At 37.6% G+C, this 16,929-nt stretch overlaps 1 protein-coding gene across 2 annotated transcripts in view; it reads left to right on the forward strand.

The window, feature by feature from the left end:
• The window catches only part of DCAF5 (DDB1 and CUL4 associated factor 5), a 68,195-nt gene that overhangs the window by 13,382 nt on the left and 37,884 nt on the right, over positions 1-16,929 (forward strand). For both annotated transcript variants that reach the window (XM_059849695.1, XM_059849696.1), the window contains exons 3-5: positions 714-750; positions 3,180-3,319; positions 5,383-5,512. In XM_059849695.1, coding sequence (XP_059705678.1) covers positions 714-750; positions 3,180-3,319; positions 5,383-5,512 — 307 coding nt within the window. The remainder of the gene's footprint in view (positions 1-713; positions 751-3,179; positions 3,320-5,382; positions 5,513-16,929) is intronic.

A 16,929-nucleotide genomic window follows, 5' to 3' on the forward strand; every position in this document is an offset into this window, starting at 1 on the left:
AAAAAGAAAAAAATCTGTTGTTATAACTTGAAAAACTCTGCATGAGCTATTGGAATTACCTGGTGGCTGTGACCCTCTCAGCCTGTGCACATGTGGTTAGTTTCCATTGTATTCAATTGGTGTGATCAAAGAAAAGTGACATGATTTTCTGGTTACTTGGTTTGGTTTTTGTTAATACTGAAAAAATTACACTGGCTGCCACATTCATGCCTTCTCAATGGTTGCAAAACCCTGAGTGCTGACAGTGTTATCTGACAATATTTGATCGGGGAGCCACGTGCATTTCATGTATGACATCTCTTTTCACCTTTCACAATCTTTTTATGGAACATCCTTTGAGCAGGAAGAAAGATGTATTTTCATCACAGTTTAAAGTGTTCTGCTGCTTTCTGTAATAGTCTTTATTGCAAATCTCCTAAAACTTGAGCTCAAACTGGATAAAGAATGATGAGTAGCATATTTAAATAGAATTATTTGTTGAGCAGTAGCAGAGGAAACCGGTTGGTGCATTTGGTTGTGACTGGCGATATCAAATGGAGCCTTTCATATAACTGAGCAGGGGGTAACCACGTAGCAACTGGGCTGGTCTTCTCTGTTTCAATATTGGTTTTGAAATTGTAAATGGTTTTTTTTTAAATGGTTTGGGGTTTTTTTGCAATAATGCTTTTTAACCACTAGAACATGGTGTTAATTGCTAATATTTCTCTTTTCAGGCAATGATGAGCAAGTCATACTCCATGATGTTGAAAGGTAAATACACTATGTTTCCACTGCTTCAAGAACTCCTTTAATGTCAACTCACTAGAGGCATTTTCCATTTTAAATTAATGGTTTAGGAGAGCCGTGTTTTAATACTGAAATTTGTTTTTTATTTGTCTAAATTCAAAACTGGAATTAAGTACTTCGTATCACCCCAATTTCTTTTTCAGCACTTGGGTTCTGTATTATTTTGACCTCAGGAAAGAGAATGGTTATTAAATATATATGCTCTCCTGCAGACAACACAGTAGGTTCTGAGTAGATTATTCTGGCACATAAACAACTGTTGGCACATACGGACTTCTTGTTTTTCAACAGACTCACCTGACGTGTGTTTAAGATGGCTAATGCTTGGCCTACCTAACTTCCTTTTTAAACTTTGGATGTAGCTGCCTGATTTTCCACAATAACATGAAGAATATTGCTTTTGGCACTTACTTTCTACCAAAACTGTAAAATAGTTGGGAATTGGGCTTCGTTGTGCTACATCAAGTTTAGGCTGCAAGTCAAAGTATAATTAATACAGTAGCAGTAATATATTGAATTCGACTTCTCTAGAAATTGTGTCTGCTGAGCTTACTGCTTTTGAAGTAAAAAAAGTCAGAATTTTGGCCTGTACTAATAACTTCTACGGATTAAAGTGTTGACCATTCATTTAACATGAACTAAAGAAAATTTAAAAAAAAGCAGGAAGAGAGAATGGAGAAATATAAAACCTTACATTTCTTTGAGTTTCCTGAATAACATAATATGGACATAATTCAGGATGTGCTTGTCCAAAGCCCTTTGCATTGAATTGTTCAGTGTATATCTGCCTTCCATAATACCTTATGTCTTCTTCTTGCATAAATCTTACATGCAAGCTGGGCAAAAGTATCTTTGTCTTGTGTTCTGATGGTTTCTCAGAAATATTGTGTTGTTTAGGGTTTGGGGGCTTTTTTTATGTTTAGGTGTGGGGGTTTTTTTGTTTGGTTTGTTTTTTTGGGGTTGTTTTTTGTTCTTGTTGTTATTTTTTGGTTTTGTTTTTAACATTTTAGACCTTTGGGGAGGGGTGTTTTGTTTGGGTTTTTTTTTTGGGGGGGGTGTGTGTTTGGTTTTGGGAGCATTTTTTTATTTGGTGTTCTGTTTTTCTTGTTTTAATTAAATGTGGGAATGTCATTTTTAGAAGCTGGTGTTTATTGTGTTCTGACTTTTTAAGACTCTACACGATCTTTGTCATTTTTACTTTTCTATATAACGCATTTTTTCCTGCTGTGTCTTGTTTAGGTGTTTTGACAACTCTTTTTGATATGTGCATATTTTTAATGTGCTTTTGTTATCAGGTTGGGGTTTTTTTCAATATGCTAAGTCCGGTTGTAATCCATACAGAATTCCTTCCTCTAAGGCTATTTTGTATGAATTTCTAAAAGAAACCTTAGTAGACCAAGTTCTGATTGATTTCTATGGAAAGTTAATTTCTTTTTAATGATAACACTTAATCTGTCAACTGCTTTTTTGTAACTTTAAATGGCTTTTTCTGTTACTGCTTTTTCCCCTTTTTTATTAATGATCCCTGAGACAGAGTTAGTAGATCTGCCATTAAGAACATCATTTGCCATGTGAGCAAAAGGCTGATTTTATGTGGGATCTCATTGGTGCAGCTTCTGTGAGATATAGGGGTTGTATATATAAAGTTTTTTCCCTAAAGAAATAAAGGGGCTTTTAAAAAGAAATAAAGCAGTCCCAGGATCTTCTGATTTAGTATTTCAGTTTTTGACCTCTCCATACCGCTATTTCAGCTTTTTAGATTATCTTAAAACATTGAGAAAAGAATGAAGAATGTGCTTTTTCTTTTTTTATAGCTGTGAAACAGCTGAAATCCAGATATACTTTTGGGGGAATAATTTTTATTTTGTTGGGTTTTTTTGCTGTTCTTTCTACATGGAAAAATATAGGTCTGGTCTATCTTGAAAAACAAAGAAAACTTACTGAAAAAGCCATCTGGAAAGTTGCCCTTATGTGAGCTTCAATTGAACTTTTGGACAAAATAAAAACCTGTATTAAAGAATGAGCTTCTGTCTTGTGTTCCTCTTTACATTAAGTAGTAAATATTAACTCCCAAGAGGTCCCAAGGCTTCTTTCCCTTTCCTGTTATACCCTCCAAAACTTAAATCTAATGCATCATGTGTTCCATAGCATCTTGCAGTATCTGAAGTTTTTAATGCTTGGGTTTGATTTTGAGATTTTTTTTTTCCTCATAGCATGAAGTCACTGTACATGGGCATTTTGTTTGGTTTTTACTCTAATTAAACGAGGATCGTCTTACGAAATGACAGAAATTTTGTCACAAAGTATCACCAGGTAGAAAAAGCAGTAAATACTTTGCTTTGTAAAACAATAGCAAAAGAAGGAGGAATGACAATGTTGTGTCTCTCTTCCAGCACTGAGACCTTGGATGTGTTTGCCCATGAGGATGCAGTGTACGGCCTTTCAGTGAGCCCAGTAAATGACAACATCTTTGCTAGCTCATCAGATGATGGCCGGGTTCTGATCTGGGACATCCGAGAGTCTTCCCATGGAGGTAAGATCTCTAGAATGAAAATACAATTGATTTAGGAAGAATTCATGTAAGGCAAGGAAGAGAAAAGTTACGTTTATCTGGGACAGTTGATACAGTGAGTCTTGGAGAAGGGTGAAAGAGAGGCATAATTCTTTTGGCCAGTGATTGGCAAGCCCTAGTCTTTACAGTTCTGTTACTGTCTTAAATGATTACTTATAATTTCTATTAAAGATGGTGTTGAGCTGCTCCCTTCAGAAACATGTTCATACTCCAGTGTATTAGAGCCACAATTGTGAATGAGCATAAGGAACAATAGAACAGTAATCCCCGTGCTTTTCATTACAATGACTTAGTGCCACATTAGTTTAGCTCCTGTAATCTCTCTTTGACAGGCTAAAAGGCAACTTTTGATATCTTAGAAGAAAACCGCGGTGCCAATCTATTTATAATAAAGGTAGGAAGGAAAGCACCAGTAATTAGTGACTGGTTAGTGAATTATTTGACTAAGGAAATATACACAAATTTGAACTTTATTTTAAAACCCAGCCCCTTTGGCAATCTGATGTTTGTCTCTCCACTCAGCTGATGCAGGCCTTTGCTTCTCAGTGGGGGCTGCCATTTTAATAACACAGCCTTTTATGTCCCAGCAGGATTCTGATTTGATGATGCAAACATAGAAGGTTGGTTTTGGTGTTAAACCTCATTTGGAGCTGCTGGCAGACAGCAGCAATGTCTAAAGTCTCTGGGCAGACTGGCAGAACAAAAGTTGGCTTCCTTTCTTGTTTTTACTTTTGACTTATGACAATGAATAGCACCATGGAGCTTCATCTGTGGTCAGAGACCTTTGTTTTCATCTCTGCTAAAGAAACACTAAAAAGGAAAATGCCTGATGAAAAAACTTGTAATCAAGTATGGAAGGAGGGTACAGACAAGACAAGTAAATGTTAATTCTGTCTCATTTGCTTGATTGGCAGTGTTTTCATAAGGTATTGGGAATTTGAGAGGGTTGCCTGCTGAACCATGTTTTATATGTGGTAATGAGGGAAGTGAGGAAAGAAAATGACATAGCTCTGGAGGTGCTTGTGGGGCTATGGGTGCTGCACTTGGTGGCTCAGAGAGGGACAATAACTGTCTCCCTAGTACAGGAGTGACACAGCAGTTGCACCACAGCAAACAGTGAATGGGAAAGTCTGGCCAAATCCCTGGCTCAAAATAGAGATTGATTCTTGTTTCTTAGTTGATTTTAAGAGTGGCAGCATGCCACAAAAGATACAAACAAGGAAGAGAATTAGACCGTGCTTAAAGCTGTAAAGCTCACAGAAGCAGAGAGAAGGTAACATAGTCAAGGCTTTTCCCCACTCTTCATGGAGACAGTATTTTGATGGAATAAATAAGGCAGAGTAGCAGCCCAAACACAGTCTTATCAGAGGGAGAGTCTGAATGAGCATGTTTTCTACTCTGTGTGTGAACAGCAAGAGCTAAATTTTGACACTTTTTTTATGCAAGAGGAGCACCCTTCTTGTCTGCTAATGCAGCACTTAAGAGGTGGTGGGCTTCTTTTCCCCAGGGGTAGCAGCTTGCTTTAAGCTGAGTTTCATGCAAATTTATTTGACTTCTTGTAATATTATTCTCCCTTAGAAGCAATTGCTGCTACATTTAGGGTTTGGGTAATCAGCAGGGGCTGTGGAAACTCTCAGGCATATATTACTTGGAAGCTTTCAGAAGCTCCTCCATGTGTAGTCCTTATCAGATGAGCATTTGGTCATGAACCTTAAAAAGACTAAAGTATTTGATCTTTGAATAGCTAGTTTTAAACTCTGATAACCTTCCATAAAGAAAATGGTGTCTTGAAATTCAGTGTGTGTCCTTTTCCATATTTAGACAGAATTAGTGTACATGTGGGTGGATTTTCAAACTTCAGGTTTTATATTGCTTTGGATGTGTCAGCCTGAGAAGTGGTTTGAACATGTCTCCATATCTTCAGATCTTGTTATGCTGTTTCCATATTCAGCTGCCAAACTCCTTGCATTGAACAGTTGAATGCATTGTTTGTTCTTATGTCTGAATTTCAACTTTTTCAACAGAGCCCTTCTGCTTGGCACACTACCCATCAGCCTTTCACAGTGTGATGTTTAATCCAGTAGAACCCAGACTACTGGCTACTGCCAACTCTAAGGAAGGTGTGGGACTCTGGGATATTCGTAAGCCTCAGAGGTATGATCTGGCTGTCCTTGTTTTATGCTGTGTTGTTTCTTTCCCTTGGGATGTAATGGCATGCTGCCTTTTTTTTTTTTTTTTAATTTAAGTCAGTATATATGGTAATAAGAAAAGATGCAGAACAAAGTTAATAGCAGTGTTGTTAATCAATTATTTGCATAATTAATATTTTTTATAATTATGATCTAATTTGATTTAAAATGGGGCTAGATATTCAGTGTTAAGGTAAGTGATTTTTAAGGTAAGTCAAGGCTCCAAAGCCTGCCTGGCCTCACCACTGCAGATTAGCTTGGATTGCTGTGTCAAGTTCTCATCATTATATTTAGCACTGTCTTGGTACTACTGGAAGAAGCTGTGGTGGGCACTGCCTGGTTTACAGTTTGTTTTTCCTGCCCAGATCAGGTTTTTTGGGCTGACTAGAGAGTGTGGTCAAAGCAGCTTTTTACTCAGTGCTTATGAGTTTAACATGGATTCCTGAGTGATATAGATACCTGTATAATCAGCTGGCTGTCTAATGTGCTTCCAGATTTGCATAGAGTTAAAAACAAGTTAAGAGAATTAGGTTGCAGTTTGAAATATGGTTAGACTGGGTTCTAAAGTGGATGCATGCAATGTCTGGTACCAGACTTAGGCATGCATGAGAGATTAAGTTTTTTCAGTCTTTCAGATTGTGAATGTTCATTTTTCCATCATAAAAATCTGTGGTGGGTTAAGTCTGGCTGTTTGCCAGCTGTAACATAAATGAATGCAGGTGTTAAGTCTGCTTTCAGCTACTATTTTTCTGGGACAGCCATTAGCTCTCCTCCTTTGCTGGATCAGAGACGTGTCCAAAACACAATGAGAAGGGTGTATGCTTGGCTTAGGAAAAGAAAATGTCTCTAAAGCACTCTGTTGCCACCGCAGATTTTTTCCCCATGAAACTCTCAGGAAAGAGGACTCTTCAGTATGATATGTCCTGCTAGTGGGCTGCCAAAGTCAGAGTCTCTCATATTTAAATAAATTACACTGGAGTTTTTAGTCTGTTTAAAATAACAGAGCATTTGGCAAAACTTCTACTTGTCTCTGTAGATCTAATTTGCTAATCTAGAAAGCTGGAACTTGTTTTTTAATGTATTTGTGGCCAACTCACTTTGTCATATGAGGAAAAAAAATTAATTTTAGATCAGTAAAGATACAATCCTCACTCTGGTGAGGAAGAGGAAGCCAGAATTTACACATCTTTCTGTGTATTTCAGTTTGTTACAGTCTCTTCTGGGGAAAATACACTTAATTATCAGGGAGTAAAATTAGTTCTTGTTAAAGTAATACACATAATGCTGTAAGTACTTGTGGTAGACTGCATAAAACTGAAGTTGGTATGTGTGGGCGTTTGTGAATATTTTCCATATTCTTATTAATAATAAAGGATGCTGTAGTTGCAGGTAAGATCTGCCAAAAGCACTTTGGCTGGAGAGTTTTATATGCAGAATGGGTTAAAGAGCCCTGAAATTCTCCATAATCTAGGGATAAACAGGGAGCTGCCTTTGTAAGCATGCCACTAGCACAGCAAAAGAAGGCTACTGCTGCAGATGCTTTCCTCACTGTCAAAAAAGTCTGCTGATGGTAAAAATTCTTGCTTCCCTACATGTTTGTAGCTCTCTTTTATACTGTCTTTGGTATCCAAGAGAATGTATTACTTTCTGAAGTGTAGGAAGGATGAAGGAATAGAGGTTTTTGAGGGACATGATTTGAGGGACAAGTATTTGTTTGATTGTTGAATCTTTGCTGGGATTGTTGAATAGCATAATGTATAAATAACGACAGTAAAAAATTGCTAGATCTGTCTATTTCTTCCCTAGTCTACATTTTTATCTACATTGCTGCACATGACATTCACCTGTGAGGGATTTTTATGCCTTAAACCATCAAGGGAAATTCCTCCTTTCCTTCAGTATTGATGTAGTCCATCATAGCACTGAGGCCACTGTGGAAGTTTTTCACTCCTATCATTCCACCTGTGCTGCCAATAGAAAGTACCAGATCAGTTCAACTCTGGCTGCTTTGACACATTGTGTGGAAGTGTGGTTTTGATTAGAGGTTGAATGGGTTGAAAGAAGGGGAAGAAGTGTAGATGCTTTTAAATGTTTACTGTGGGTTTCCAGAATTTTAACTCCCAGTGTGTTAGGCTGGACCACAGCATTCTTCCAATAGAGGACATAAGAAATGGTTACATGTAGTTAATAATTTTTTGCTGGTATAACACTTCCTGTGAAACTCATTTCCCCAACCACTGTCTGTTCTCAGATGGAGGCAGAGTTAGAGAATGTAGGCACTAGTTTTTGCTTCATAACTGGAGGCTGCTCTGGGGAATCTTGCTGCTGCTTGTCTGCAAAATCCAGCAAGTGAGAAGCTTGGAATTCCAAAGACTAGCTGTTTATGGCCAGTAGCAGTACTGTAGTTAGCAATCCCTTCACATAATGCATATTGCAGCCAAGAGCACTGTGTGTGTTGAGACTTTTTACAGATATAGGTGAGGTTTGATAAAACTCACAGGAATTAGCTGACGTTTACTCATTTGAAGGGGATCAGGCTTGATTCTGAATTTCTTGTTTTAATCAACCAAGGTTCCTCAGGGGAAGTAAAATTTTTCTTTGATGCTGTTCAGCTTGATAATGGACTATCAGAAAAAGGGAGAATTTTGTTAACTTCTAAACTTGTATGTCAGTCCATGGAATATGACTAATTGTGTAGTTTTAAATTAATAGGTCTACATTTCAAAACATTGAATAGAGCAGTGATATCCTTGTAGGTTAGAGAATTCAGATATAGATTCCATTGCTTGACAGGAACAAATGAGCAGTATTTACTTATTTATCCAGAAAATTGGAGGATTTTTACAGCAGTGTATTTTTCTCCAAAATACATGGCTCTTCTCCAGGAGAATTTGTCTCAGCTTGCTGTTGTATGCCTCCAGCCAGGAAAGTCAGTTTTGTCCATTTCTTTAGTCAGGCAACATTAAACACCCCTAAAAATTTTAAATTGAATACTTTTAGGGCTAGGAAAGAAGTCCTGATTTTGAGTAGATTTTATTAATATACCGTGGAATTGGTTAACTGTCTAACAGGAAGCTGGGAGTGCTTTATGCTTGGCTGCTAGGGTGAAGGAGGTGATTGAAAAGCCAGCATTTCTTGGCATGCATGGAGAAATTTAGAGACAGTTGCACAGCTCTGAATTGTGGAAAGTTTAGCTCACTTCAAATAATCATAATTTGATTAGTCTTGCTGACTGAGTCAGGGTACAGAGGCGGATTCATTTTGCTTTTTCCCAAAGTTCATTCACAGCTTGATATCTCTGCTGTCTCAGATTTAGTGCAGCAATTGAGATTCTCTCCTTTTATCCCAGTATACTAATAAGATCTGGATGTGGTAGGTTGGCTCCTCAAAAATAGCATATGAAGTGCTATAAATATAGAACTAATATAATTCTACGATTATAAGCTGACTAGTGAGCCTGGAAATCTTATTTTTCTATTTTTAGAATGTTTAAGTATTTCTTTTCCTTCAGGTGGACGTTAAACTGAAACCATCTGTATTGTTTCTTTTTTAAAAAGAGTGCATTGAAAAGCTTTAAATGTGGTTTTGATTGAGGAGGCTGCTGTAAGGCATTCACACCACTAGATGGGGTCTGGAAGCTGTGCCTTTTTAAAAGAAAGTTCAAAGAGAGAGGTCTGTGCATCTTAAACGATTTACAATAAAATATATATTACAAATATTGTTACAGAATTGCTGGGGAAAACTCAGCAAGTTGGAGTACCTATATATCTCAAGCAAAGACTATGTAATTTCAGCTGGTGTTAGGTACTCATGTTCCCCCTTCTCTTTTTCCACACAGCTCCATGACTATCTCCTTCCTTTTACTGAAATGAAAAACTGCTTTTTCCCTTAAGAAAATATTATCATTGTCCCCTTAATGCTTTCTTTTCCTGTGTTCCCTCTGACCCACAACTTACATCAACATATGTGAAAGTTTTTGAGATCCAAATTATATTGGTTTGTCCTATTAATGACCATCACATGTTTTTAAGATGATCTTCATGCTGCAATAAGGCTGAGAATCTAAAGAAGCAAACTCCTAGCTGTGGACAAGGAACACATGTTGTTAGTTATTAGTGAATCATCTCGTGATTAGCTCATTAAACAATAAGCAAAATATAGAGTATAGAAATTTCTTCCTTGTAGTAAACAAATTACATTCAGAGGGATCTTGAGAGAGGACTCTTCTTAGCAGGTTTACGAATGTTGAGGTGTGTTGATCATGCCAGTGTGTGGAGGACTTTGAAGGTGTGGCTGCACTGTGCTCCTGGTCTAGAACTGACTGTATTTCCTAAAGTCTTTGTCTTGAACAGAGCTTTTCTGCCAAGTGTTAATTACTAGGTGTTCAGCTTACTCATTGTACTGCAAGTTAACACAATCCAACTCTTAAAACAATCTATTACATCCATAACTTCTGGTCCACATGTATTGGAGATCACTGGTACTTTTGAAAATCCAGTTCTTGGCTCCTGATTGCTTTGACTTGTAGTTTATCTTACTTCATTTAGTTCCCAGCCTTTCAAAGACCTGATGAGTATTACCTTTTTTGGTTTTGTATCAGTGGTCTGGTAGCAAGAGGAAAACACTGTTGGACATAGAAATCTTGCAGGAGGTATTAGATTGACATGTAGCTGGAAAAGCTAGGTTTAAGGTTTGGGAGGCCTCTCTCAGTATCAAAATAGGAGTGGTAGCTACCAGAACTACAGGAAATTAGAGAGCAGTTCTTCATAGTTTAGTTAAATGCATGTCAAATAGACCAGCTTTGCAAGAGAGGACTGAGTATTACCTCTGAATAAAGGCATTCTGTTAGAGTTGGGTTTTTTTTTTGTTTGTTTGTTAGTTTTTTTTTTTTTTTTTTTGAAGAGTTGATGTGCAAGGGAAAGGGAGGAAAGGGAGATGAAGAGTATTTGCAACCCTGTCTGTACCACAGGTGATATTTGTAACCCATTGCATAGAGAGGACTTTAGATAATCTGTGTGGTGATGTTGAAGGTATTCTAAGGTCATAAACAGCATCATAACTGAGTACAAGTCCATAGATTGAGGTCTCAAATGGTTGCCAATTTTAGTTTCTAGGGTCATACCTTCAAGGTGTTTGATCCTTAGAGATCACACAAAAAGAACAGAGATGGCAGTTATTTTCTGAGTAATGCTCACACATGTGCTGAATTTTTATCCTTTCTAGCTTTCCTTAATGAGCTCATGCCACAAAGTAACTGTTGCCTTTTTTTATCTGTGTGTTACCAAGATGTCCGGGATGTTGGATGAAATACTGAGCTTCTGCAAGTGTAAGTGAGGAATCAGTATTGTTGGTGATTGTGTTGGGGATATTAATTCAGGGACAGGGTTTGCTTCTGACAGTGAGCCCAGAGAGGTTCAGGGCTCTTTCCTTTAAAGCTAGTGCTGGTAAATTGGGAATTTTCTTCATGTCGAATCTGTATATGGTACATGATGGCAGGAATAGTATGAGGATATTTAAAATTTTACTTTGACTGTTTTACATTTTGACTTTTCATGTGAAGGAAAGAAGCTTCTGATTGTCATCACTTCCAGGGTGATTGCTTTGGGATTCCCAAAGCCCCTGCAGGTGGAACAGTTCACTACATCATTGAATTGGCAAATACCTGTTTCAGTTATTTCAGTGCAATAGAAGTGTGCTGTGTGTTTCTTTTTGGAGACTTTTGTCGGTCCTGCTCTGAGCAGAGCACTGTATTAAGGACTGCAGGAGAAATGTGTGTATCTTGGCAACCACTTGTTCATTGTCAGGCTTATAATTTCTTTCTCTTCCCAGTGGAATAATTTGGTGTGAATTTTGACTGACTTGATGTTGGTTAAAGTAATCCACTTAGGCTACATTTTAACAAATTTTAAGTGCTGGTTTGGAACTCACCAATATGGGTCAACCATACCAGCTCAAATTGTTCAAATAACTATTTGTCTTCTCTTGCAGTTCAGGAAATAGAATTCATCCCACACATGTACCATCCTCATATGTTACACTTCTGTGCTACTGAGGCAGCTCAACTGATCAGTTTCTCAACCTAGAATTTAAAGATCTAACCAGATCCAACTTGGCATATTTGCCCCAAATTACACAGAACCTAATGTAGACACCTTCCCTCCCTACTTGTCTTCCATTATTTCTCAAAAATTCCCTTTTAAACTTTTAGAAAGTGAAAGAATTATTGCTTAAGTTCATTGGGATTGATTTTTTCTGGGAATCTTTGGGATGCTTTGAAGGAACATTTGAATAGTAATGGCATCTGGGGGAGTAATACTTTTTGGACAGCTGTTGGCTTTGATTTCCTTATTGTAAACATAAATCTCTAAAATGTTTGCCACAAATTTAGCCAAAATAAACGACTTTTTAAAAGTTAGAAATACCTAAGTATATCTGTCTTTCCTTCTTTCTTCTCACTGAGGGGAAAAAATGGAGTACTTGCAAATGAGCCTTTTGTGACTTTGGGCAAGGAGATACGGTGACAATCATCAAGGCTTTAGTCATGTTGATGACTTTCCTGCCTGAGGAGACTTTTTTTTTTTTGTCGTTGCCATCTTCAGTCATTTGATGCTTTTTTTTTTTTTTTTTTCCTTGAAGACAGGAGTGCAGCCTAAAGTTTTGAAATATGTAAATCATGAAATATGTATGTGAATTTATTGTTTAACAATTTTTTTTTTTTCTGAAGCAGTAAATTCTGTTGTTGGTGTGAGCATCACCTAATAGGTAGTCTAGAAATACTTAGGTTTGCAAGTCTGCCAAATACTGCCTGGCATTTAAGTGTGTGAAACAGGTTCTGTAGTTTTTACCACCCACCCTTATGCCTTGTCCTTATTGTGGAGTTTCCAGGGACGGTAACATAGGAAGGGCCCTCTCACTTGCTTTCTGTTCTAGATGTACACACTCCATATTTCATTTGCAGTCCTGCTTTATGCGTGATCTTGTCAGTCCTCTTGGGATAGAGGGTTTAGCTTAGCTTTCTCTGTGTTTAGTCTGGTGTCCTTCCTCGAGTGGAGTGTATTTAGAAAGATGTTTAGCTTTCCTCTAGGATCCTTGGATTTGTTGATCAGACACAACTGAATAGTGGAGAATTGAGGTTCAAATTGTATAATAGAAAGGAGTAGTCTTAGCAGCTCAGCTTTTAATTCTTTGTTGTTCTCAGATAGGGCTATGGTCATTCTTCTGTTCGGCCTCTCCTGTCTCGATTGCTCTCCATCATATGCATGGGGATTTTCTGATTTGAAGATGAAACTTTTTCACACCTATCAGCATCCTCACATTATCACTCTTGGTTCTGGCAGGCACTTTAAGGTCAATACTGTCCCTTTGCTCTGTGGGATCCAGCTTGCTCCTACAAGTAGAGGCGCTATTCAGGTTTTAGATATTCAACACTGCGTGTAACTGTACACAAGAAGTCAGGAGACCTGTTTTTGTTTCAGAGTGTTGGTTAGGTCTGTTGGTTGACCTTTATTGCCCTCGGTTTTTCCTGTACCAAGAAAAGGGAAAACTGCCTACTTCAGAAGCCTCATGGTGCTTAATCTTTTTGTTAGCTTTGAAATACTTTAGCACCCAGGTCTTTCTAAAGCAAGAATTTAAAGTGCAAAGTATTGTCCTTGTAATGCAAATTTTAAAGTATAATCTGTTGCTCAAAAGAAGCTCAGATTGAATGGGTTTTTGTAGAGGGCTTTCTTAAGGCAGTAATCATTGTAAATCTTGCCCTAATCACATCTATACCTCACTTTAATATGGGGGGAATTAAAAGAGAAACTTTTTCGTCTATAAAAGTAAAAAAGAAGAATGGAAAATTTAAAAAAATTTTGATGACTGAAATCAAAGGAGAAAGCCTCTTAGTGATTTTACAAGGAGAACATATGAAAAATTAGCCCTATTGTAAGAGAAGGGAATTAGTCTTTGAAACATCAGTCCAGGGGAAATTGTCTTAGAACCAACCTGATGAGTCCAAAGTTATGTCTGCAATTGTATTCACTTAGATTTAGGTGAAAATTTATATTCATCTTTTACCTACTAGAGGCAAAAGCTTTACTAGTTCAAGACTGGACTCTACTACTTCAGGAGCATTTTGGATTTGGCAATTTTCCTGTCAAAAGAAAGCCCTACGTTCTTCTTGCTGCTATTTTCTTCAATATCTACTTGTATAGTTATTGTAAATTAAAAATTCTTGCAGCTTCACTTGAGAAAAGCAGGGAAGGGAGTGTATATATATATATATTATTGGATAAGAGAACAAATCTGTGGCTAATGTTACTCATAAGCTTTCCTAATGCAAGACAACAATTGCAGCACAGAAATGTGCAGGAAAAATCTACTGTAGGACTGCAGTATTGACACGTGACTGATTTTGCATAAGGTATGAAGTGGCTTCATTCTTTAGGAGGAATTGCCAACTTTTACACTCAGATTATTTTTCTAAGGCAGCATTCTCTGATATCCATGTTCTTTGTGTTGTAAGGACTTTGGTGAATACTTGGTTTTGGGAACACATCCTGCTTCTTTATTTGGCCTAAAGGTCATCTTCCCATGCCATGTCTGGCTGTATTTGTATCTTCTCTATCTGGTTATCTGATGGAACCTGCTGCTTTGTGTTTTGCTGGATTTAGCTGAGCAGTGTTCTCTGTCACAGTCTGTACTCCATCCTACAAGGTGCTATTTCTGAACAGGCTGCATAATGGACTCTGATCAGAGAATTTAGGGATTAGAAAAAGATGGAAAAGATCAGGTGTTTCAGCTAGTTTGTTTGTGGCTGTTGAACAGTTGCTTTTTACTTTGTATTTTCAAGTTTCTTTTATTTTAATTGAGCTAAATTTTATTGTTATTTGGTTAGGTTTTTGGGGGTTTTTTTCCCCTGAAAAACTATTTGTCTGCTTCCTAGATCTCATTTATTACTTACATTACAGTAACACCTACATGATTCAAGCAGAGAGTATGAATAAAACACTCTTGTGTCTGGTGACCCACAGATCTGTAGTGAGGGCAAGCCTAGGGCAGGAGAATGTTTGTGAACAGGTCTGTAATAAGACCTAAACAAACCTTGGCTAGAGCTGGAGGAGGATGTGAAGCATTCAACCAAGCAGTGTTTTTTTGGGTTTTTTTGCTTGTTGTCATTTGCTACTGTTCATTCTTTGTAAAGGCAGAGGTAACCTTAAATCCTGAAAGGATAAAAGTAATACAGATGAGGGGGTGAATTTAATATACTTTACGCCTCTGCTCTTGCCATCTTCCTCAGAATACTGAAATTCTTGAGCTATTTTCCTGTGAATAAAGGCAGAATGCTTTCTGGAGAGCTGCCTGAGATCACTGATGTAGCAATATTTCCATTCAATGATGCAGTTAGGTCATAAGGGCCAAACCAGGCAAGCCTTTGCTCTTACATTGTCGTGTTGCTCTGGGTACATAAATGGTGATGTTTGATGTTTTTAAGGCTCCAGTTTCTGAAGTCTGTTATCAGATAAGAATCTCAGTTATTTAAAAATATTAAAATATTGCCCTCGTGGTTTGGAGGGAGCAGCAAAACTTCTATTTACCTTTGAGTCTGCCATGCAGGAAAGTTCATTAATGGTGGGGAGATTCCGTTTTGAGCTAGTTTATATGTTTCTGACCTTAACAGTAAACAACAAAGAAGTGTCACGTTCTTGAGCGTGCTGAATCTTCACCCTGAATTCAGTACTTTTCTTATCTTGGTGAATGTAGTTAATTTTAATTGTACTTTCTTTTTGAAGGGAAGCAAAGATGCTAGTTTTGCTAATAATACACAGCCTTTATTTTATTTGATTATTGTTTAATGTCCAAGCAAATACCCCTTACTTCCTGATAAAGATTCTTGGAGACAGTTCTTGTGATGGTAGTTAGATAACCAGAAGTAGTGATGATAGAATGTAGAAAAATGAGCTTGTTTCAGAAAAATAATAAAATCTTGAGTATGGCTTATATACCTTCTAATCTTCAGACACAGATGGACTTCCTTCACATTTGTTAACACTTGTAATACTTATAGTGAAATGCTTTATGCTTAGACACAATTTATCTGTTTCTCAAAGAAATAGATTTCTGAGACTCATAATCTACTTTAAAAAGGTCTGCATGATTATTGATATTGTGCTGACTTTTCTGTTTTTGGTTAATTTGGCTCTTAAGTGTTTGCTTCAGAGTATATATATGAATTGTGTCCTTTTAAACACACAATAATTTTCTTGCAAATAAACCCCTAAACTTTTCTGCAGTTTTCCAGGCCAAAATTCTGTTTGCCAAGTTTCATTCCAGTTATTTTTTTGCACAGTTAGAAGTTTCTCAATTTTGTGGTTACAGAATTGCTGACAAACACAGTTGTATGCAATGGTGTGTATTAGTTACAAGCATTCAGTTCATTCTTTCCTTTTAAGGTCATTCTGTCATTAACTTAGTCTCACTCACTGTTGTTTATGATACCAACGCTTTTCCCTTGCTTAATTAATTTCTTTTCTTGAATGACACCCCTGTCCCAAGGACAGTGTCTGTACTGCAATGCAGTGATACTGCTCCTTCCCTTGTTCCACTAACTGCCAGTTAACCAAATTATTTACATTAGTGGTGCTGCTGGTGGATTCAAAGCCTTCCATTGTTTGGCTGAGCTGTATTTAGTCAGCCCTCGCCTGCTGCCTGTGTGCTGCATATCCAGCTACGGAAATGACCATATTGCATAGAATCGTCCATTATCTCCCTCCTCAGCCTCCCTCCAGCTCCAGCATGTGTGTTTGGATTGTAATGTTCCATCTGTGGACTAAATATTTCTCTTAATCATACAATATGACTTTTTAAAAAACTCAGAAGTGCATGTGTCTCTCTCTATATTGCTTCCAGAGCTGGTAGGCAACATCAGCATTCCACAGCTGTCTGGGTGAGCCAAATTTGGAAGCAGAGTAAATCCGAGTAGTCTGGCTTTGGATTCATAAAAATAATGCCTCTGGCAGAAAGAGCACTCATCTTGTTCAGAAGTGTCCTTTTAGTATTGCCTTCAGATTTCTCACTAGCTGTCGTGGTCTGCGTCTTCAAGATGAGAGGATTGTTTCTGGCATGCTGCATCAGTAAACTTTTAGTAACTGCAACAAGGTGTTGCCTCTGAGACTCCTTTGTTAGTGCATGCAGTAAGTGGCAGTTCTAACGTGAGCAACGTATCCAAACATGTCTACCCTGCCCCACATAATCCTGTGTGAAAAAATCCAAAAGTAACACTGACTAAAAGTACAGCGCAACACCCTGGTGCAGCTAAGAAAAGGGATATAGTCGTTTGAACATGCTTAAACACAGCATTTCTCTTCCTCTCCCTCCCCACTCTGCAAAAAAATGAAAGTG

Source organism: Haemorhous mexicanus, chromosome 6 (genome assembly GCF_027477595.1).
Source record: "Haemorhous mexicanus isolate bHaeMex1 chromosome 6, bHaeMex1.pri, whole genome shotgun sequence".
NCBI lineage: Eukaryota > Metazoa > Chordata > Aves > Passeriformes > Fringillidae > Haemorhous > Haemorhous mexicanus.